Here is a 23,789-nt window from a genome sequence, read left to right on the forward strand (position 1 = left end):
TGATCTAGCAATACTGAATTCAGAAACCTACTGCTGCTTCATCAGAGGACTTCAACAACCTGGGATATGCAGGTGATGGCTGGAAGCAGTGAAAATCAGTTTGGTCAAATTTTGTAGAGTTAGATGACAGAAGGGTCTGAGAAGTCATACAGGGCAGGGTGTCCTAACCAGTACACCACAGAACACCAGCATAACACATACACTGTTCAGTATGATTGGTGTGCCCTGAATGGACCCTTGGCGGGCGAGGCAGGAAAGGAATTTCGGGACTGTTCACCTCCGATATGGACAGACTCATTTGTTTACACCAGGATACCTTGCAGTTCTCATTTTTAGAGAACTGCAGTTCTCATATGTAGCATGGCATGAAAAAGGTGGGAAGCTCTGAAATTAGAAACTTGGGTTAGTGAGGAAGAGACACTGGAAGCCTGTGCTTATTTCTAAGAATGAATCAACATGTTTTAAGAGTATACTCACTATCCTCGGTAGAAACCATAACCATTTACTGAATTACATGAGTTAAACTAAAATCAGGGTCTTTTCCCCTCTTCTGTGTTACAGGTCTATTTACTGAAATACACCAAGAGTCTTTTCATAAACCTGCTCAGATAACACCTGATTTACTAGTAGAGAAATGTTGTTTCACAACTTGTTGAGTCTAAAGGACAGGAATAACTTCCTGTACTGCTTCAGTGTCGCCTGCAGTGCTCAATAAATTTCTCTTGGCTGTTCACATTTCAACATACTGAAGAGAGGAGGCAAAATAAGACATAAGGTTTGCGTACCACAAAAAATTCATCTCATTTGTGAAACATTTGCTTTTTGATATACTTTTCACTTTCCCTATCAAAGGTATCAACTAGTGTTAAGTAAAATCCTTTTACATTCTATCCCCATTCTAGTCCCTTTTTTTATAGCACTTTGCTGCTGCTGCTGCTGCTAAGTCACTTCAGTCGTGTCCGACTCTGTGCGACCCCATAGACAGCAGCCCACCAGGATCCCCCGTTCCTGGGATTCTCAAGACAAGAACACGGGAGTGGGTTGCCATTTCTTTCTCTAATGCATGAAAATGAAGAGTGAAAGTGAAGTCACTCAGTCGTGTCCGACTCTTAGCAATCCCATGGACTGCAGCCCACCAGGCTCCTGCGTCCATGGGATTTTCCAGGCAAGAGTACTGGAGTGGGGTGCCATTGCCTTCTCCGCTTTAGCACTTCGGATGAGCATTAATTACAAGGGGATGGTCATCAAGCTACCAAGTCAAGAGAAGAAGGGGTACAACAGCAGGACGAATATTTGCAAGAGCATCTCAACACGTGTACATCTTTGTGTGATTAAATTCTAAAATTAAAGGGAAAGAATCATTCATTACCTTGGACTGATAACACATGTTATTACACTTAAGAGCAAGAAAGGAAAACTTACCGAGAACGACTTAGGTATAAAGCTTGACGATGAATGTCCTCTGGGTCTATTTCTACAGGATTTATTACAGCTAGTTGATCAATAGACCATCTAAATTCCCCTGGAGTCTTAACAAAAGAAAGTGATCTTATGAGCAAAAGCATGTAACAGTGCATCAAAATGCTAACTTCAAATGTCAGCTTCAAAAAATGGTTATAATATAAAAATATCTTACAGATATTTGACTTTACCACTAAATTAAAAGGCAAATGGTAAGCAGATCACACTAAATCAACTGACTTGACATTCCATCTGGGTGACTGCTGAAATTACATAATAATAGAAAAATCACAGCATATTAAAGGTATAGAAATTCCACAAATAACTCTCATCAGTGATGCAACACACCCAAATAAAACTAAAAATCTCTTAGAGTTATCAAAAACCTTTATTTTCACCAGGAATGAATTGAAATTATACAAAGTCCTAACTACAAAAATATCTGCAAAAGCTCATAAAACATGCAATAAATAATTATGAGTGGTAACCAGTGCTGCTTTTCTGTATTCAACTATCCAATAAACCAAAAGTTTATTTTTATAATTCTACAATTAGAATTTGTAAATCAAATTCTAATTTGTAAATTCGGAATATATTTTTGAAAAATCAGGCTTAAAAATCCAAGACGTCTGTCATGCACTCTTGCTTTGAGGATTAAGTTGCAGTCATTTTGTTATTTTTACTAAGATTAACTAAAATTGAATACCATTCAATTTAAAATCATGAGGTCACATAATGACTCAATATAAAGTGTGTAACTGTAAACCTTTCCTCTAGTGCATAACTAGCTCACGTAGATATGCACATGTAGCTAGCATCAAAAGCCACACAGTTTACAGTTTTCTAGATAATTTGCTAAGTCAGAAGATCAGACTTCAAAAGAACGTCTCCATTGTAGTCAATAACAGTAAAAAGCAGCTAAAGAGAGGAAGCCTTCCCTAATCTGTTAAAGAGACTATTCCCCTCCGTATCAGCCTTCTGTTATGGCACATAACATACTCTCTTGAGGCTGCCAGTTTAGTCTTATATATCTCATTAGAGTACAGGTTGACTTCTTTTCAAACAATCTGCAAGCTAAGAATGGGTGACAAAAATCCAAAATAATATTAGCATTTCACATGTGAAGATTATAAATTCATTCAAATTTCAGTGTCCATAAATAAAGCTTTATTGCAACACAGCCACATTTACTGTTAATATACTACCAATGGCTGCTTCTATAATACAAGGCAGAGGTGAGGAATTGTAACAGCAACCAGATGATCTGCAAAGCCTAAAATATTTACTATCTGGCCCTTAACAGAAAAAGTTTTCTGACCCCTGGTACAGAGTACAAGCTCTCTGAGAATTAGTGTTTTATGAATCTGACTTGTTCAAGATGTAACCTCTGTAGGAAAAGAACTGTACCTGACACATAGCATTCAAATAAAATTTGCTGAATACCTGAAAATAATTAGACGAAATAGTTTCTTCTCTATTATGGTATTAGTACTTAGACCATCAACTAGCGGCACCCACAGCTGTGAGAAACATGCTAACTAATGAATAAAAAAGAAATGCTAACTAAAAAAAAGCAAGTTGAAAAGCTAAGAATGGGTGGCAAAAATCCAAAAGAATATTAGTATAACTAGTGTATATAATATTAATATAGCTAGTATATATAATATTAACATAACTAGCTAAGTCATTTTTAGCCCAGTCACTATATTATAAAAACCAAAGCCATTAGAATTAAAAAGTGCACTCCAGTTTACCACTTGTAAAGAAAGACTGACATTTAAAGTTATTTGGAAAAAGTAGTCAAGACGAACTTACTGGTAATTTTGTCGATTTAAAAACAGAAGGACTGGAGACAGTTTGTTCATGGAGATTAGAATAATCACCAGGACTTTCAAAAGGATTTAAAACAGGAATCCTTCCTGGAGTTTCCGGTGTTATTTGCATTTTTGATTCTTTGACATCTCCCATAGCACAGAGGAAAAACTAAAAAGAAATCATAAGTATATATAATAAAAGTACAAAGTTCCACAGACATTCATTTTGACAACTAAAATGTATTCAACAAAGGTTGTTGTTGTTAAGTCTCCAGGTGGAGTCCAACTTTTTTGCGACCCCATGGAGTATAGCCCACCAGGCTCCTCTCTTCACGGGATTTCCCAGGAAAGAATGCTGGAGTGGGTTGCCATTTCCTTCTCCAGGGGATCTCCCCCATCTAGGGATCGAATGCGCGACTCTTGCCATTGGCAAGCTGATTCTTTACTGCTGAACCACCAGGGAAGCCCCATTACCAAACATACATTTCACAAAAAGAATTAACTCAAAACTTAAGCTCCTGGGGCTTTTTTTGTAGTTTACACAAGTGTGATGCTCTAAATAATCTTGAAAGCTAGAAAGGTATAGTATTAGTGACAGAATTTTGCAGAATTAACAAGCTCAGAGAAGTCAACTGATTTTTAAGTAGCACTCAACCGAATGTGAATGAGCTGAGGTCCCCCTTCGGGACAACTAAACGGTCTAATAGGCACAAAACCTTTTCCTGCTAAAGACCTACAGCTTTTTATTCATTATCTCAAGTCTGTAAACAAACACTTTGTACGTAATTCCAACAGCCCAGCAATTACCCAGCAAACTGCAGTTACTAAACAGTTATTTATAGCATCACCAACTCAATGGACATGAGTTTGAGCAAACTCCAGGAGATGATGGAAGACAGGGAAGACTGGCGTACTGCAATCCACGGGGGTCCCAAAGGGTCGGAAAAGCCTGAGCGACAGAACAACAGTAGCAAATAAGAGGCGAGGAAATCTCTGGTCCCTTTGTGCATAGGTGCCTGTCTTGCACTTTAGCCCCCATCAGAAAAGAAATGACTGATTAGGGCTACGGAATTAACCGCTTTGGGTTGCCCCTTCTCAAACACCCTTAGCCAAAGGCTAAGACCCCCACCCTCCCACGATGGAAGCGAGACTACATTATTTCCCGTTAAGGTGGGGGGCAGTACAACTAGAGAAAAGAACCCACTCCACGGAAGGCTGATGTGTAGCTAGCCTCCTCGGGTGACGGGCAAAGGAGGACAATGACGCCAGTGTCATTCCCATCCCTACTCGGTCACTCTTTCCTGGGCCCCCCTCTTGCGCACCCACTCCCCGGCAGCTCTCATTCATCCCGAGGCGAGCGTGCAGCTGGTCCAGAGCCGGGCAAAAGGAGTTCTCCAACTCGAGACAGGAGGAAAGGCCAGGAATCACAAAGAACATACCTAGTTGTGTGTATAAAAAGGAAGCCCCCCCCCCAAAGCGACTCCAGGGCGCTCCCGACGGTGCCGGGCAAGCTCCCACGACAGGCACAGACTCTTTAACTCCCCGCTTCCGCGCTGTCTCAGGCCAACCAGGGCACGGGCCTTGTGCGCGACTGGCCAATCACGTCGTACCGCTATCCGCGAACCAGCCAATCGTAGCGAGGCCGCGTAGTAAATTCGAATGGCAACTCTTCGCTTCGCGTTCCGCCGAGAGTATCGCGGCTCCAAATTCAAATCAACGCAGCCTCACGCTGGCGATCAGCGCGAGAGGCGGAGCCTGCCCGGCGTGAGCCGGGAACGCGCGGTGTGATTGCCCAGGAGAAAGGAAGGCGCTCCAGTTCCGGGTCAGGCCCTTCGCCCGCCTCCCTCGGCCTCCGCCATGGCTAGCAGCAGTGGCGCCGGGTCGGCGGCAGCGGCAGCGAATCTGAATGCGGTGAGGGAGACCATGGACAGTGAGTGCCCGTTTCGCCCCCTTTACCTTGCCTCTGTTCCCCAGAGCCAAGGCCCTGGGGCGGGGCTGGGCCCCCGAGGACTTCAGGTCCACTTCCTGCCCCGGTCGGCATCTTTGGAGATCCTCCCAAGGGACCGTCCAGAGCTCCAGAGCTGATGGTCCCATCCTTTGAGAGTCGTCTCTCCGTTCCTGCGTAGTTTGTCGCGCGCACGGCGTTGCGGCCCCACGTCAGCTCGCCGCGCGTCTGGTCCCTCCCGCACCGGACCCCGCGCGCCGCCTGTTTGCAGCCTCGAGTGCTTTCTCCCGAGTGCTCATTTCGCGCCCTCTCCCGCGCCCAGTCCCCGCGACCTTCCTCGCGCGAGCTCATGGCACGCCTGGTCCCCGCATCACGCCCCCTCCCCGCCCGTTCCCCGCATCCCTTCTTCTGCCCCGCCTCGCGCGCCCTGCCCACCCCGCGCGCCGCATCCAGTGAGGGGAGCGCCTCCGAAGCGCCCCAGACTGTGACCTCCTTGCGGACAGTGGCTTCCTGTGTTTGGTCACCGCTCCATCCCTCCTTGTACCTTGCGCTGCAGCAGGAGCATGTTAAATACCTACCCCGTGAAGGAACAAGTTGTGCTTTAATCAGAGTTGCACCTGTTTAGTCCTGGAGCCGGTGATGCCGGTGTCCGGAGACCTTGGGCGTATTTACCTGTTTTGCAGCAGGGAGCACGCAGGTAAAAACTGCCCGCAAGTAATAGGGGAAAAAAGTATCTTGGAGTTATCCTCTCTCTCCTTTCTATTGCCGGCTCTGCCACTTTATAGCCCTGGTGTAGGCTTGGACAAGTCATTTAAACATCTTTGAGCCTGCTTTTTTTTTTTTTTTTTTTAGCCCCAGTAAAATAAGATTGCTACAAGCCTGGTAGGCTGCTGTCTATGGGGTCGCGCAGAGTCGGACACGACTGAAGTGACTTAGCAGCAGCAGCAGCTGCTTGAGTGCTAAATCGCTTCAGTTATGTCCGACTCTTTGCGACCCCATGGATGGTAGCCCGCCAGGCTCATCTGTCCATGGGATTCTTCGCTCAAGAATACTGGAGTAGCTTGGGTTGCCAGGCCCTCTTCCAGGGGATCTTTTCAACCAGGGATCGAACCCAGGTCTCCTGCATTGCAGGCAGATTGTTTACCGTCTGAGCCACCAGGGAAGCCCCCTACTACCTCTTAGGATTATTGTAAATATTTAAATAAGATAACCTTATAAAGGTATCTCGAAGGTGACCATAAACAGGTAGTTCCTGCACTGTTTTTGTGTATAAACATCATTCCACGACCCCTTTTGTTGTCCCCATTTTATTTGCCTGCATCTGTATATGTGTGTTTGATAGATGTTAAATTTTGCTTTTTTGCGTTTTCCAAGGGATACCCACATGAACTGCTGTCTCTTTCAAACCATGAAATTCTCATTAAGCAGTGTCAGCCTTCATGTCCTGTCTCTGGCTCCTTCACTTTAGGCTCCACTTCCTATTAGAGCCCCTTCTTTATGAGGACTTGTTATAAAGCTTATGACTTTATTTGCACTCGCTGCTGCTCCGCTTTTCAAAGGTTTTTTTTTTTTTTTTTTTAACAGAGCCTTTGCATCTAATTTTTTACTCAGTGTCTGCTTTTGTCTTTTTCTGAAAAATGGAATTTTGTTAATACCATATTCAGCCTATTTTCCCATCCTTCTTGAAATAGCAGAGCTTATTAGTTTTATTTTGTAAGTGGATTTGTGTACATAGAAAATAGTGTACACCATTATTGTCTTACATCTTTGCTTGGAAGCCATTGTGGTTTCTGAACAGTATGAAGTGTATTTGAGGCCTGACTTATAGTCAGTTTTCTTATATTAACTGTTCCTTATTATATGGGCACAGGATTCCATTTGAATAGAAAGCCTGCATTTTCTCTCTGATGAAACTACTGATACAGAAATGAGAACTGATCATTTTTATTGGCTGCATCATCAAGGTTTTCACTGACAGAACTGAAGATTATAGTGTTAGAATATGAAAAAGTGAAAAAAGACCAGATTATTTTTTCTCAACCAACACTGGCAGAGAGTGTGCAAAGTAGAGAACACTGCTCCTCTAGACACAATGTGTCCCCAAATCAGAAGGTAAAAAGGAAGGCCCCAGGTTGGCAGTGTATCAACATCTGTTAAATGTGGCAGTTAGGTCCTGTCGTGTCCATTGGAACTAGCTGTTATCATGCCATGCATGCATGATTAGTCACTCAGGCATGTCCGACTCTTTGCCGTTCCATGGACTGTAGCCTTCCAGACTTGTCTATCCGTGGGATTTCCCAGGCAAGAATAATGAAATGGGTTGCCATTTTCTCCAGGGAATCTTCCCAACCCAGGGATCAAACTGACATCTCCTGAATCATAATTGAGTCCAAAACAGTCAGTCAAAATGTGTAGTTTTGCAAAGTTAATGAAAATATTTTCCAGGCTGTCTCTAATGATTGAGGCACAAAGGGAAGCATAGTGACACTTTCAGGGTTAAGAATTGACCATAAACTCAACTGAAAAAGTCCTCAATGCAGTCGTTTAATAATCTCACCTTTCTCCACTCTCATTGCCAGAAATAGAACTTTAACTTGCCCAAGGGACTGGGCTGACCTACATAAGCACCAGTATTTTTTGAAATTCTGTTAATATGGAGTTTCCATGTATTTAAATCTATCCATGAGACCCAAACTGAAGTGTTCAAAACTTTTTAGTCTGACAGCGCTGCTTCAAGATCTAGTATATTTCTCCTTATCGTCTTCCTCCCTCCCTCCCATCAGTATTAAGAGTCAGCTAAGTGATTTAATCTTTTAAATAATGTCAGATGATTGGCAAGGATTATAGAATTGAGCTATGAACATTTGTAATTTTATTGTGAAAATGAAAGCATTTTGCTAAAGATACTTTAGACAGGGGAGGAAGTGGTGGGCTTTGTTATTTATCTGCATAGAACACTGAAAGAAACCTGATTGATCCTGGCCAGATTTAGTATAGAGTCTGTTGCATAAGGGGCTTCCCTGGTGGCTCAGTGGTAAAGAATCTACCTGCCAATGCAGGAGACATGGGATCCCTGGGTCAGGAAGATCCCTGGAGAAGGAAATGGCAACCCACTCCAGTATTCTTGCCTGGGAAACCCCATGGACAGAGGAGCCTGGCAGGCTACAGTCCATGGGGTTGCAAAAGAGTAAGACATGACTTAGCCTTAGCGGCAGTAACAACAAGTTATGTTTTTGGCAGTGGTGATTAAAATTTACTTCTTCCCTACTAGAGGCTTCAATGTGATACAGTTGTTCCTCAGTATTTGCCGGGAAATTGGGTTCAAGACACCCTCACCCACCCACCCATACCACAATCTGTGGGTGCTCAAGTCTGTCATATAAAATGGCTAAGTGTTTGCATATAACCTACATTCATCCTCTTGTATAGGGGCTTCCCAGGTGACTGAGTGGTAAAGAATCTGCCTGCCAAGCTGGAGACTCGGGTTTGATCCCTGAGTCGGGAAGATCACCTGGAGAAAGAAACGGCAGCCTGCTCCAGTATTGTTGCTTAGAAAATCCCATGGCCAGGACGCTGGTAGACCACAGTCCTGGTGTTGCCAAGAGTCAGACACAACTGAGCAACTAAACAGCAGCAGCAGCTGCTTTTATACTTTAAATCATCTTTTGGTTATTTATAATTCCTAATAAATGCAAATTCTATGTTAATGGTTGCCTGCGCATAGATGCCAAACTCAAGTTTTGCTTTTGCGAGCTTTCTGGAATTTTTTTTCCCAAATATTTTTCAGTACACAGTTGACTTGTATCAAGATGTAAACTAGCAAAACGAGTGAAGAGAGTCCACAGTGTGCAAGGCATTGTCAGTGAAGCACACATATAGCCCATGCTCCTACCCTCAATCCCCTTGCTTTCTCATGTGAGGTCTCCCCTACCTCTCTCCTTCACTAAGCTTCTTCAGCTCTTCACTCATCTCAGATTTGACCATTTATATTAATCTCTCCTGTCCATGACACCTACCAGTCTCTCCATAATTGCAATAACTTATCTGGACTCCTTCTCCCCAGGTCTTACACTGGGAAGAACTTGGTAAATGAGACTGAAAGGCTCATGTAAAGACTGTAATTAAGGGGGATAAATGGTTGTGAAATATGAGATGAGACATGAGAATATACTAAGGCCCTACTGAAGATTTGAAAACTCTGGGAAGCTATTACATATAAAACAGGAATGTGACAAGATCAGATATTCTTTTTTTTTTTTTTTTTTAAGATTTTGCCTTCAAGGCTGCAGTGCAGTGGCAGAATGGGAGTAACTCAGGCAAAACCCAGCAGACAACTTAAGTTGAGCAGGAGTTTAGGGTCCAGGGAGACCAAGGCAGGCAGAGTTTTTAAGACAGAGTACCTGAGAGGAAAGAGCCTGCACCTAGAGGAAATTCTGGAGGTCCATGGAATGTTCTCCCTCAGATATTCAGCACGGCATTGATCAGTGTGCAAGGAAAGTACCCCAAAAAGACACCAAAGGATCAAACTATTTCCAGATAACTGTCTCATTACAAAGCTTGAGAATATGTATAGAAATATAAAACTGTTGAACACCCAGCACAGTAAAATTCACAATGTCTGGCATCCAGTCAGAAATTATTAGGTATGCAAAAACAGAAGATTGTGACCAATGATAAGAAAATTTTAATCTGTTAAAACTGACCCACAGTTGATACAGATGTTAGGATTAGCAGGTGAAAACATTAGAATGGTACTCCGTGTTCAGAAGGTTAAGTAGAGGAATGGAAGAGAGGTTTTTTAAACAAATTGAACTTCTCAAGATGAAAATGAATATAAAGTATGAAAAAGTGGTGGGGGCCCATATCACAAAAATCATGAATATTATGAAAGTTTTCAAAAGGACTTAGGCTGAAATTAAAGGTGGCTCAGTATTGTTCATTTATTGGTTCATCCCAAAATAAAGTGTCATTTTCATACAGTTCATATCAAAATCCAAATGGTATATTACTGACTAGGCAGTTCCACTTCTAGGAATTTATTCTGATAAAATTAAGTTCCTGTGTACAGATAATTGTCACAATATTATTTTCATCAGGGAAACAGGAGACCCACAACAAAATAGCAGAGCAGTTAAGTAATGTATATTATTTCCTTAAAATGGAATATTACATGAATGATTAAATTACATTGTAAGAGAAAGCTAAAAAGTGGGAAAGTGTTCAGAATAATCTTGACTATGATATGTAAATTTTAGATAGATACTAAATGAGTAGTAGAATATAAACCAAGATATAGAAAAGTTATGTGGAGGGAGGTTGTAAATTTATTTTTAAGTTTCTAGAGCTAGGTACGGAGAAGGCAATGGCACCCCACTCCAGTGTTCTTGCCTAGAGAATCCCAGGGACGGGGGAGCCTGGTGGGCTGCCGTCTATGGGGTCGCACAGAGTCGGACACGACTGAAACCACTTAGCAGCAGCAGCAGCAGCAGAGCTAAGTAAGGGCAGTATTACATGCCGGTCTTTCCAGTATTACATGCCAGTTTCCAAATCTAGGAATGCTGTACTGTTCTTTGGTGTTATGCAATATTATATGAATTAAAAACAGAAGTATTCATGTGCATTTTTAAAATGTTACAAGATTTTATTCTTAAAATTTTCTTGTCTTTTTCCAGTCCTACTTGAGATTTCAAGAATTTTGAATACTGGATTAGATATGGAAACTCTGTCTATATGTGTGCGGCTTTGTGAACAAGGAATTAACCCAGAAGCTTTATCATCAGTTATTAAGGAACTTCGCAAGGCCACAGAAGCCTTAAAGGTAGAGATTCATATGTTCACTCACTCTGAATGAAAATGCTTTTGTTTAGAAAACAATTAATGTTGAAATTTTATGTGAATGATTCTAAACAAGGTTAAACTAACATCTGTCATCATCAGGAAAAATTCTGAAGGCCAGGGTCTCAGTATTGTATGTTCAGATCACAAAATTCTCTATCTGAACCGTGTTGTCTTTTGGTAAAAGTCTCTGATTATGTTTGGAATTCTGATTATGTTTAGAATTCTGCTTGTGTTGTGGGTGATATTGTTTCTGCCCCCCAAAAAAGATATGCTTAAGTGTGCAACACCTGTGAATATACTATGTTTGGAAATAGTGTATCTGTAGGTATAATCAAATTGACATGAGATCATAATGGGTTAATGACCAATGTCCTTATAAAGACAAGGGAAATTTGGACACAGATATACAAAGCACATACCATGTGAGGACACAGAGGGGATGCTGTGTGATGACAGAGGCAGAGATTGGAGTCATGGCGTTTACAAGACAAAGAAGGCCAAGTATTGTTGGCAGCCACCAGAAGGTAAGAGGCAAGGAAGGATACTCTACTAGAGACTTCAGAGGGAAGGACAGTCCTGTTGACACCTTGATTTTGGACTTCTGCCTCCAGAACTATTAGAGAATAATTTTCTGTTGTTGTAAGCTACCCAGTTGATGGTACTTGGTTATGGCAACCCTAGAAATCTAATTTAGATTTACTACGGGAAAGTGGAGTGCTGCTGAAAGAAATACATAAAAATGTGGATGTGACTTTGGAATTGGGTAATAGATAGAGGTTGGAAAGTTTTAGGATGCTTAATAGTAAAAAGCTTGGATGGCCTTAAAGACTTGGTTAATGATAGACATTAAAGGTGATTCTAGTGAGAGCTCAGAAAGAAGAGAAAAGAGTATCAGTCTTCTCAGAGAATATGTCTATCATTATGAATAGAATCTTGTGAGAAATATGAACGTGAAAGGTGCCTCTCTGAGGTCTCAGATAGAAATGAACAACTTCGGGTGTTGGACCCTGGAGGAAAGGCCATCCTCGGTATAAAGAGCACTCAGCTGAATTATATTCTACTGTTGGAAGGAAAATAAAACTTGTAAGCAATGACTTGGATATTTAGCTAAGGAAATTTCCAAAGCATGGAAAGTGGGGCCTGATTTCTTCTTGCTGCTTATGGTGAAATATAAGGGGAATAGGAAATTGAGGAAGGAAAGAGTAAAAAGAAACCAGCACTCACTTTGGGAAGCTCTCAGCCTACCCAGATAGATTTCTGGAAAGAAGGCTGAGATTGTAGCTAGATAACCTTTTGGTGAAGAGATTAGGTTATGTGACTCAGATGCAGTGAACATCTCAGTACAGCTTGAACTTAAAGGGATGAGGAAAGGCTGTCACACTTCTGGGGTTCTGTAGGCGGCTGATGGACCTGTTAGTGTGTGCACATCCTTGAAGGAAAGGGAAGGGTAGCCCAGAGGCCAAGAACTGCTGAGGCCAGCTGGGGTGTGTTGCCAGCGTGGACCCAGAGGACCACCTTTTTACGAAGGTCATGGCATCTGGTTCCACAACTTCATGGGAAATACATGGGGAAACAGTGGAAACTGTGTCAGACTTTATTTTTCTGGGCTCCAAAATCACTGCAGATGGTGACTGCAGCCATGAAATTAAAAGACGCCTACTCCTTGGAAGGAAAGTTATGACCAACCTAGATAGCATATTGAAAAGCAGAGACATTACTTTGACAACAAAGGTCCATCTGGTCAAGGCTATGGTTTTTCCTGTGGTCATGTATGGATGTGAGAGTTGGACTGTGAAGAAAGCTGAGTCCAGAAGAATTGATGCTTTTAAACTGTGGTGTTGGAGAAGACTCTTGAGAGTCCCTTGGACTGCAAGGAGATCCAACCAGTCCATTCTGAAGGAGATCAGCCCTGGGATTTCTTTGGAAGGACTGATGCTAAAGCTGAAACTCCAGTATTTTGGCCACCTCATGAGAAGAGTTGACTCATTGGAAAAGACTCTGATGCTGGGAGGGATTGGGGGCAGGAGGAGAAGGGGACGACAGAGGATGAGATGGCTGGATGAGATGGCTGGATGGCATCACTGACTCGATGGACGTGAGTCTGAGTGAACTAAGGGAGTTGGTGATGGACAGGGAGGCCTGGCGTGCTGCAATTCATGGGGTCGCAAAGAGTCGGACACGACTGAGTGACTGATCTGATCTGATCTAAATTGCTGAGATTGCAAACAGTAAAGGTGTTGTGTTCCCTTTCTTGCTTGCACACACTCCTGTTTAAAATCTCACATGATTTTATTTCCATATTTATGTAACACTCATATGAACACTTCAGTTAGTCCCTCTTAAAACTTGTCCAAGGATGAAATGACTTTTTTCTACCCTTTTGTCTTTCCTTTGAGGAGACATGCAGTTTACCCATCTCAGATAAGTTCCAGTAATCTGGGTCATTGGTTTTGTGCTTTTTAAAACTTTTTTTTAATTAAATCTAATACCAAAAGGTAAACAAGGCACATTTACAGAGCAAAAATGTATCATAAATAGAATATCTGTACAATTCTCATTGTCCACCCTAGAAGTTGCCTATGCTCCCCTATCACTAACCTCTCTTTCCTGCTCCCCATTCCAGTAACTACTGTCCTAATTTTTATGATAGAGACTTTAACATTTTCACTGACTAGCATGGATCTCTAAACACCAGTTTAATTTTGTAAAAAAATTTTTACTTGCTGTAAATGAGATTTTACAGCACAGTTTCTTTTTTCCACTGAGTTTTCATCTGACATTATTTTTGTGAGGTTCATTTCTGTTGTATGTAGCTATAGTGCATTCCTTTTCACTGTAATAGTCATGTTTCATTATACAAATATAGTATTTTTTATTTATGCTTCCTACTGTGAATGGGTATTATTAGGTTGCTCCCTGTCCAGAGCTATCATGAACATGCTGCTCTGAGCTTAGTTGTCTGTGTCTTCTGATACATGTATGTGGGCATTTCTGTTGAGTGTGTATCTAGAACTGGAATTGCTGAATCATAGCTTATGTGTATCTTCAACTTGAGGAATTAAGGCCAGACTTTACTACAGTGGTTATATGAATTTGTATTCCCACCAGCAGCGAATGAATTTCCCTTGCTTCTCATCTTTGTCTATACCTATTATTGTGAGTGTTCTTTAATTTTAGTCATTCTGGTAGGAGTGTTTGGACTTCTGCTTGTGTATTAGCATTTCTGTGAGTACCGGTGAGATCAAATGAATTAAAAAAAAATTTTTTTTTGGCCATTTTCTTTTGTGAAATATCTTTTCATGTAGTTTGCCCATTTTTCTGGGTTATCTGTCCTTTTCTTCTTTGTAGGTAGTCTTTGTTTAAATATTTTGGAAATGATCTTTTGTCAGATATACATATAAGGCTTAAAATCAGAATTTTTAAGTAATTATGAAAATTATTCAAATTTTCTATTTCTTTTTTTAAATGTATTTTTAATTGGAGGATAATTGCTTTACAATTGTGTTGGTTGGTTGGATGGCATCACGGACTCAATGGACATGGGTTTGGGTAAACTCCGGGAGTTGGTGATGGACAGGGAGGCCTGGCGTGCCGTGGTTCATGAGGTCGCAAAGAGTTGGACACGACTGAGCTACTGAACTGAGGCTTCTGCCATACAAAGCTCGAATCAACCACAAATACACACAAGTCCCCTCCCTCTTGAACCACCCACCCACTTCCCACCCCATCACAGAGCACCAGGTTGAGCTCCCTGTGTTGCCCAGCAACTTCTATTTCTTTTTTAACTCAACAACTGTTGCTTTCATGTGAGAGAAAGAAAAATAACTACAGAACACAGTAAGAATAGCTAGTATTTACTCTACTTTTGCTAAACTCTGCACTAAGGACTCTCGCTGCATTGTTTCCTTTATAGTCAATGCAAGGATGTTTACTACGACGACTAGTAAGAGTTTACCCCTAAGGAAACTGAGGCTGTGGTGGCTAACTCACTTCTCCCAAGACTTAGATTAAGTGGTTGAGCTAGGATTTGAGCTCAGACCTTCTGACGTCAGAGTTGTTAACTGCTAAGTTTCTGCCTACAGTAAGTTCTAAAAAATATCTGAGCCTGCTGTTTAAAAAAGTGTGAAATGATTAAAACCAAACCAGTGGACTGGAGCCCAAGTACCTTCCCTGGCTTAATACTGTCTCATAACCCTGTTTTTAAAAATAAGAGGTATCATAGCCTTTTATTAGTAAATTTCTGAAATTTCAGTGGAAGAGGATTTATTTAATATACATCTTCCACAACCACAAAAATTTTTATACAGCTATGCTGGAGTTTGAAAGAGAATAGGGAGGTAGAATAGCAAGAGACTTTTGTATTAATGCAGATTGACTGATGTGAAGGAACCAGAAACAAGTAACCTAGCTAGAAAGGTAGGGGGCAGACAACATAGTTTCTTAGAATAAAAACCAAGGTATTAGGAGATTCAGAAGTGCCTGTTTAACATAACTTTTTCAGCTTTGATGTACCGGTTATTCCACATCCAGTGGATTATAATGAACTCTGAAGGCAAAGTCAATACAGTAACTCCCCTACATAGCAAACTTTCAAGTTGTGAACGTCAGGTGTGAGTGAAATTGCAGCTTGCCCTCTGCCTCCTGTTGCTGACCATCCTTCAGCTCTACCATCTCCCACATCCTCTCCCTCACCATAAGTAACTCTTCTTGCCTGTCCACTCGATGCCATTCCCTATATGCCAGCCATCGTCCTGTACTTTCCAAGGTGCTGCACTGTTAGATTGAAAATGTTTCTTTATTTTTTGTGTTTGTTTTTTATGTATTATTTGTGTGAAAAGTATTATAAACCTAAAATACAGTTATAATAATACTATTGTAAACCTATAGTACAGTACTATATTGTGTCAGTTGGGTACCTAGGCTAATAACTTTGTTGGACTTAGGAACAAATTGGACACTCTCAGAAAAGAACTCATTTGCATGTAGGGGACTTACTACAATTAAGTTGAGCAAAAATCAGAAAGTGTTGCCCATTTGAATAGAAAATCAGTCTCATACACACACAAAGCCTCTTAAAACACATTTCTCCCATAATCTAAAATTGGTATACCTGACTCTTTCTAAAACTAGGTAGGGGAAGAGATGGTGAAAAGTTTCCAGTAAAGAAGAAATGTTCATTAGAACTTTTTCTTGAAAGTAATGTTTGAAATCTATTTAAGTTGTATAAAAGTAATACATGTAGGTAATTGAAAACAAAAATATTATAGTTAATCTCATTGAATTAAAAATGGATGAACTTCCTCAGGTTGATGCTCTCCAGATCAAAGTCTGTTCTCTCCTAACTGCTGCTGCTGGGTCTGGTTTGGGAGCTGGTTGGTTCAGAACTGCACTCAGCCACACCTCTCTTCTCTTGATCGCCTTACCCTGCCCAGCCTTACTGCCTTAATATGCATAGGTTCTCTCTTTAGTGTGGTTGCTGCTCATGAATTTTTTTCCACATATTTTTTATTTCTCTTAGTGTGATAAATAGAGTAAGGAGAAACTCTTCTTGCTGCATTGTATTATCTTTACCTAGAAATCCTAGTGATTAGAATTTAATTGTATGGTACTCATCTCTGTTTTAGACCATGTACAATATAAATCAAGGATGTGATGAAATATTGCAAGGAATTGTTGATCTGAAACATAGTTTTTTCTTCTGTTCTTAAATATGAAGAAAATTATAATAATTTTACTAAATATTTTTTCTCTTTCAGATCTTTTAGCTTTGTATATAGGTGTTGTATTTTATATGTATCCATGTATGTGTGTGTATATTATAGTAAAAAGCAGTAGTTGTGTGTCACCCAGATAGATAAATTTCTTAACAGTGGTAGACAGAATGCCTTATGTTTATTTGCCACAGCATAAGTAGAATTGTTAATCACGTGTATTTCTTTTAAAAATAAGACTTTACTTTTATGAATGTTACTTTTATCAACACTGAATTTTTGTGTTGTCTCCTCAATGCTAGTATTTATATGTTGGGAGTCATTTATAGATTCTGGTTTCAGAAATTGTGGGCAAAACTCATTTTCCCATATTTTCTACTTTCTTGCCATGGTACCTTGAATTATACACTATCGGTGACTTCAAACACACTAAGCCTTGTGTTTTCTTTTGAAGCTGTCCTGTACTGTCACTGATATCTTAGAGTATGTGATGTATCTCCTCACTGCAGCATGAGGACATTGGCAGTGGAGAATTTGTAGTTGGCAGAGAAATGAGGGAGGAAGTAAATCCCATGTCCCCACCCATCCTTACAAAGGAGGGAGTAAATTTGGGCAATGGAAAGTTTGGAGAGAAGACCTCTAATGTGGGTTTTCCCCAGGACCTCTGTGTCTACACTTTAGGAGTCTTTAATGACTGTCCGGAAACTGTATGAGTTTCTAGGATGCCATTGCTGTCTTCCTTTCAACTGGAAAGTAGTTCTGCACACATTTAACATGAATGCTCTACAAGGTTGACGGCTTGCCTAATTCAAATGAAAAGACATGTTGCATTGTATCTTGGAGGGGAACCTCTAAAATTACTATGAAAATGGGATCAGGTTCTAATTCTTGTGAATAGTAAACCCAAGAAGAGAAAGATGAACAACCAGCTATATAGAAAAACATGGGAGGTTCTGTTGACAAGAATGTTTCATATTTAGTTATCTACAACTTTCCAAGTATCTTAAGGAATTTCCTTGAAGGACCTCTGAACTTAGACTGAATATTAAAACACAAGTTTTAATTAGGAGGTTGAAATGTAAATGAGTTGAGTTTACCATGTACTTCTAAGATTAAACTTATTTAAATTCAATATTTCCATATTTGGCCTTGACAAATTGCCTGTTTAAATCCTGTCTTTTAGAAATGCATATAAAATAATTTTCTGATGAATGATAATGGTGTCTGGAAATTTCTACAGAATAATCAGGGAAAGGGTAACTGATGGTGGTTTAGGTAAAGCTGAATTAGCCACATATTCATTATTCCTCTTTTGCCTTTTTTTTTACCTTTGCATTACAGCATAACAGAAAGATCTTTTTCATTCTTAATTCCCTTTCGCACTGTAACAAAACATATGGAAACAAACTAACAAAGACTGTGGATGAGGACTTCTATAAGTTAATTTTTCAAGTAGTGCTTGCTATATTTTTACATGAACTGTTACTTAAGATTATGTAGCAATTTGGACTTCCCACATGGTGCCTTGGTAAAAACTTCACCTGCCAATGCAGGAGACTCAAGAGACGCAGGTTCAATCCCTGGGTTGAGAAGACTCTGGAGTGGGACGTGGCAACCCACTCCAGTACTCTTGCCTGGAAAATTCCATGGACAGAGGAGCTTGGCGGGCTGCAGTCCATGGGGTCACAAAAAGTTGGACACAACTGAGTGAGCACAAACACAATAATTTTCTACTGTTAGCTTAGCAATCAGTCCAAATGGTAGTTCTAATAATGTACTGCAAAAAGTGAAAACTACTGCATCATGCTGATAAAAGCACTTTGCTATATATGGGGGAAGAGTTGTTTGTTAACAACAGTGCAATATTGACAAATTTATTTCCATGGTGGTTTTTTTTTCCCCCCATTATTTTGTTATACTGAATCATACTTTCTTGTTCTAGGCTGCTGAAAATATGACAAGCTGACTTTCTGAAGAAATCCTGATGGGCTCTGTCAAGCTGTGTAAGAAGATTGAAGATTGCGTTGTAGTCAAGAACACACAATGAAATCACTGCATGTAGCAATGTGGAAACATTGTCTTTTTTAAAAGAATTATAAACCATAGCTTTATAAATCAGTGGAAAGTGGCTTACAGAGAAAACTATCAGTTGTGTTTACATCACATCTTTTTTTTTTTTCTTTAACTGCTCTAATGCTTTGGCATTGTTGTGTTCATATTTATGTATTCCTAATTTATAGCTCTGATAGCTTTTAATTTTCTAAGCAGTCTGTCCATCAGATGTGCACATCTGCTGTGCCTGGGTGAACTATAGTGGAACCCCTCAGCAGTAATGTTGTAGTTAAGACTTGTTGACATTTCCATTATAAACTTAAATTTTGAATTGTTTATGCAAAATAACTGTGGATTTATGTTGTATTAGGCTGAAAGTTGACAGAATTTCCGCTACCATGTGTGGATTTTTGATTTAGATTCATTATGCATATCAGAATCTTGTTTTTTTATAAGAACATGGAAAACGTGTTGTTAATCTGCTCTTTAACAAAAAATATTTCTTTTCTAAACATAAAGTTTGAGTGGCAGTTAATAGTGTGACCCAGATCATATTAATATTGATTGAAAAGTAAAACTTTCAGAAAACTTAGATTTTAAAGGTAATGACAGTGCTTAGCTTAGTATTATTTGTCATTTGATTCATTTAAATTTAGGGAAGATATTTAATTTAGAATGTTTTTCTAAGTTTTTAATTCATAATGAAACAATTCCAACATGAAAAGTCTTTTTACTTTTGTTTAATAAAAATAATTTGAGTGCTTACTTAATAAAATACCTTGAGTGGTTATCTAGTAAACCACCAAACAGGTGGTGACATTCAATAAATAAAGTTACTATTTTCTGAAGGAATAAAGATTTCCAGTCATTAAAGAAAAAATAATCACATTTTCTGCATCAGGAATTCTGAATATGCCTTTTAAGATCATTTTTGTGTGTCATTATTTTTACCCTGTAAGTTTTAACTAATTGAAGTGATGGTTCAAAATAAAGTTTAGAAAACTTAGGATAATATGGTTTCTGTTCCTAACAGAATCTCCATGAACTATTTTTTCCCAAGACTACTACAAATTGAATCTGATCTTTTAAGATTGTGTTAGCTTTCCAGTTAAATGATAGTACAGGCATATACTCTGGTAGCATATTTTGTTCTTCAAACAAACTAAAGTGATATTAATAAGGGTTAATAATATTTAATGGCAACCTTCTGTTCTATTTTAAAAATCTAGTCTTTCGACCACGTTGACTTTTGAATGGTGGCATCTTTACCAGGTACACTGAACATCTGTTATAGGGAGAACAGTTTGGGAGACAATAATGGTTTTGATAAGTCATCTATATGATTAAAAAACATTGCAAATACTGCGTGTTGTTACTTATATAAAATCAGAAAGAAAACACTCTTGTCAAGCTCCAAAATTTGTATATACTTTTAGGTCATAAGAGTTAATAGTTTTATTTATAACTTTGTAGATTATGTTATTTATGTATGAAACAGAGCAGGAAAATATATTGAGAAGGAGTTCTGTTTACAGAGGAGTTTACTGTGTTACATTTCTTAAATGTAAACGTGTATTTTCAATGCATACTTAAGTAATACTTAAGGAAACCAAACAAAGTAATGATACAGTTGCGTTGTTGCGTGTGTTGTCAGTGTCCGAAATAAAACCATTTTGGTGATACCAGCCTGTACTTCTGATTTGAAGTATGTTTCTGTGAATTCAACTTGTGTTTCTATAAGTATTTGGTAAATATTTAGATGCTTTTTTTGGAGAAGGACATGGCAACCCACTCCAGTATTCTTGCCTGGAGAATCCTGTGGACAGAGGAGCCTGGTAGGCTGCTCTCCATAGGGTCGCATAGAGTTGGACACGACTGAAGCGACTTAGCGTGCATGCATTGGAGAAGGAAATGGCAGCCCACTCCAGAATTCTTGCCTGGAGAATCCCAGGGACAGAGGATGCTTTTTAAGTTATGTGTAGTTGAAGACTGTTTAAAGATAGGCTTTATAATTTACAGTTTAAAATTAGGCTTGAGGTAGTAAAATGAAATACTTTTCCCCTGGTAGTAAAAGGCAGTAGCTATAACATTTACCCTGTCTTGAAAACAAAGTTGGCGTTTCAACATGTGAAATTATGTTTTTCTGTATTTGAAATAAGAGGTTTCCATAGTGGATAATATGAAACTTCCATGTTTCAAACATACTGTATGTTTTTAAACATTTAAACTAATTAATTAAAAGTTTAGTCTTACACTAGCTACATTTTTTTGTTGTAATACAATGTACAACATAAAACTTCACATTTTAACCATTTGTACAGTACAGTTCAGTGACATTAAGAGTATTCACTTTTAACACCTGCCTCAACAATAGAGCCCAAATCTTTTTAGTCATGGTTTAAGTGACAGTTGGGATCTCTGTTAGGAAACTTTGGGCTGAATTGTGTTTCCCTAAATCCGGTGTTGAAACAGTAACCTCCAGTTACTCTAGAGTGTGATTATATTTAGGGTTCAGTTCAGTTCAGTCATTCAGTCATGTCCGACTCTTTGCAACCCCATGAATTGCAGCATACCAGGCCTCCCTGTCCATCACCAACTTCCAGAGTTCACTCAAACTCATGTCCACTGAGTCGGTGATGCTATCCAGCCATCTCATCCTCTGTCGTCCCCTTCTCCTGCCCCCAATATTAGGGTAAGGGCCTTGAAAGAGGTGAGTAAGTTAAACATGGGTCTTTAGGGTGAGAACTCACCCAAGCTGACTGCTAATCCTGTACGGACACACACTGACACCAGGGCTGCGTGTGCACAGAAAAAAACCCTGTGAGGATACATCAAGAAGGCAGCCGTCTACCAGCCAAGGAAAGGGGCTTAAGACAACAAGCCACCCAACAACTTTATCTTGAACTTCCAACCTTCAGAACTGTGAGGAAATGTCTGTTTAAGCCACCCGGTTGGTAGTACTTTTTTATGGCAACTGTAACATACTAATAAAGGAACAAATATAAAGTGCCTGTTATTGACAAACCATTGTGGTCAATCTAAAGCAAAGCTAAACAAACTGGAAAGATAAAATACGCTTTTTTTTTTTTTTAAGCAAAGCCTAGATGGCTGCCTTATCCCATGTTGGTGAACATGTTTAGTCCTGCTTAGGAACTCAGCGGAAAATAGCCAGCGGAAAATAGCCAGCCATCTGAGAAACCTGAATCCAAAAGAATCGTTTTGGTTGGTGATAGTTCCCAGTACATAGTCTCTGTGGTTTTAAAGACTGGTACGATTTAATATCATTTAAATTAAGAGGAATCTTTGGGAAAGGGCTTTTATGAGACAGAAATGTGTATTTCACTAGTACTGAGACCCATATAAAGGAATAGAAATTGTTGAACCATTTACATGCAGGCAGGTTGAAGAGTCAAGTGGACAGTATTGCTGAGAAACCAAGATGGTAACCCACTCGCAGAAAAAAATAGATGAATAAAAGTGCTTTGATATTTACCAGTGGAAAGTATATTTACACAAACTCCATGCAAATGGAGTTGGGTTTTATTTGCATAACAAGTAGAAGATGGATTTGCTTTTCTAAAGACTTCATCACTTGAATCACTGCTGTGCTTAGTGGCTCAGTCGTGTCTGACTCTTGTGACCCTATGGACGGTAGCCTGTCAGGCTCCTCTGTCCATGGGGATTCTCCAGGCAAGAATACTGGAGTGGATTGCCATGCCTTGCTCCAGGGGATCTTCCCAACCCAGGGATGGAACCCAGGTCTACCTGCCGCATTGTAAGTGGATTCTTTAATGTCTGAGCCACCAGGGAAGCCCAAGAACACTGGAGTGGGTAGCCTATCCCTTCTCCAAGGGATCTTGCCGACCCAGGAATTGAACTGGGGTCTCCTGCATTGCCTGGAGAAGGCAATGGCACCCCACTCCAGTACTCCTGCCTGGAAAATCCCATGGACGGAGGAGCCTGGTAGGCTGCAGTCCATGGGGTCGCTAAGAGTCTGACATGACTGCGCGACTTCACTTTTCACTTTCATGCATTGGAGAAGGAAATGGCAACCCACTCCAGGGTTCTTGCAACCCAATCACAGGGACGGGTGGGCTGCCGTTTCTGGGGTCGCCCAGAGTAAGACACGACTGAAGTGACTTAGCAGCAGCAGCAGCAGCTCCTGCATTGCCAGTGAATTCTTTACCAGTTGAGCTACCAGGGAAGCCTGAAACATTTTAAAATGTAAAATAATTTCTATGTGTATTTCCCTGGTGGCTCAGGTGGTAAACAGTCTGCCTGCACTGCAGGAGATCTGGGTTCAATCCCTGAGTCGGGAAGATTCCCTGGAATAGGAAATAGCAACCCACTCCAGTATTCTTGCCTAGAAAATTCCATGGACATAGTCTGCCAGGCTACAGTCCAGAGGATCAAAAAGAGTCCGACACACTGAATGACTAACACATTTCAAAAAGCAGATACTACTTTTACATAAATTGCTCAGAAGAGGAAATCATTGAGATAAAGAACAGGAGAGAACAGGATTTGTAAGCCAGGGGAGAATGCAGGTAGTCTAGAAAAAGATGTTATTTGTACATTTTTGGTGTAAACTAGTTAGCTGGTAATCTTGAGTAAGCTGAGTATAAAGATATCAAAAGCTTAAGGAGTTTCCAGAAAACCGTGAGCCCCCTCCATCAGCACATCCACCTTGCTGAGGTCAGGTCCACACCACTTTCCTCATGGGGATGTCTTATTGGGATATGTTGATAAGTCAAACTACACAAAGTTTCTATGGAATTTTAAATTTAAGGACATTCCTAATACTTGTACAAAGAGAAAGCAAACACTAAGCAATAGAGTGTCAGAAAGGAACCTAGTGTGGTGTGTAGGCACAGAAGGTGACTCCATAGAAGTAGGTTATTCTTACTGAAATGGAAAGTGATATTTGGGCGGGGTGGGAGTGGACTAGAAAGACAGGATGAACCAGAT

The 23,789-nt window shown here is 40.1% G+C and overlaps 2 protein-coding genes across 8 annotated transcripts in view; one reads left to right on the top strand and one right to left on the bottom strand.

Annotated features, from left to right (window-relative positions):
* Positions 1-5,346, bottom strand: part of BORA (BORA aurora kinase A activator) — a 28,348-nt gene extending 23,002 nt beyond the window's left edge. The window contains exons 1-4 of one of the 7 annotated variants that reach the window (XM_044927260.1): positions 4,715-4,854; positions 4,128-4,224; positions 3,277-3,444; positions 1,423-1,529 (exon numbers count right to left, since the gene is read on the bottom strand). In XM_044927260.1, the coding sequence (XP_044783195.1) occupies positions 1,423-1,529; positions 3,277-3,429 (260 nt within the window). In that variant the 5' untranslated portion in view covers positions 3,430-3,444; positions 4,128-4,224; positions 4,715-4,854. Of the gene's footprint in view, positions 1-1,422; positions 1,530-3,276; positions 3,445-4,082; positions 4,225-4,597; positions 4,871-5,231 lie in introns of those variants that run through there. The other 6 variants (XM_025262756.2, XM_025262757.2, XM_025262753.2 and 3 more) reach the window with 6 other exon arrangements.
* MZT1 (mitotic spindle organizing protein 1) lies at positions 5,022-20,513 on the top strand. Its single transcript, XM_025262760.3, has 3 exons — positions 5,022-5,205; positions 10,893-11,038; positions 18,712-20,513. The coding sequence occupies exons 1-3, from the start codon at positions 5,133-5,135 to the stop codon at positions 18,733-18,735; spliced, it is 243 nt and encodes an 80-aa protein (XP_025118545.1). The 5' UTR covers positions 5,022-5,132; the 3' UTR covers positions 18,736-20,513.
* Positions 20,514-23,789: the final 3,276 nt, after the last annotated feature.

This window comes from Bubalus bubalis, chromosome 13 (assembly GCF_019923935.1).
Source record: "Bubalus bubalis isolate 160015118507 breed Murrah chromosome 13, NDDB_SH_1, whole genome shotgun sequence".
Classification (NCBI taxonomy): Eukaryota; Metazoa; Chordata; class Mammalia; order Artiodactyla; family Bovidae; genus Bubalus; species Bubalus bubalis.

Excerpts from the sequence above, each read along its gene's own strand:
- MZT1 (XM_025262760.3), top strand. The coding sequence starts at position 5,133 with ATGGCTAGCAGCAGTGGCGCCGGGTCGGCGGCAGCGGCAGCGAATCTG. Across the intron at positions 5,206-10,892 it reads GGTGAGGGAGACCATGGACA|TCCTACTTGAGATTTCAAGA; the intron begins GTGAGTGCCCGT and ends GTCTTTTTCCAG. Across the intron at positions 11,039-18,711 it reads AGGCCACAGAAGCCTTAAAG|GCTGCTGAAAATATGACAAG; the intron begins GTAGAGATTCAT and ends TTCTTGTTCTAG.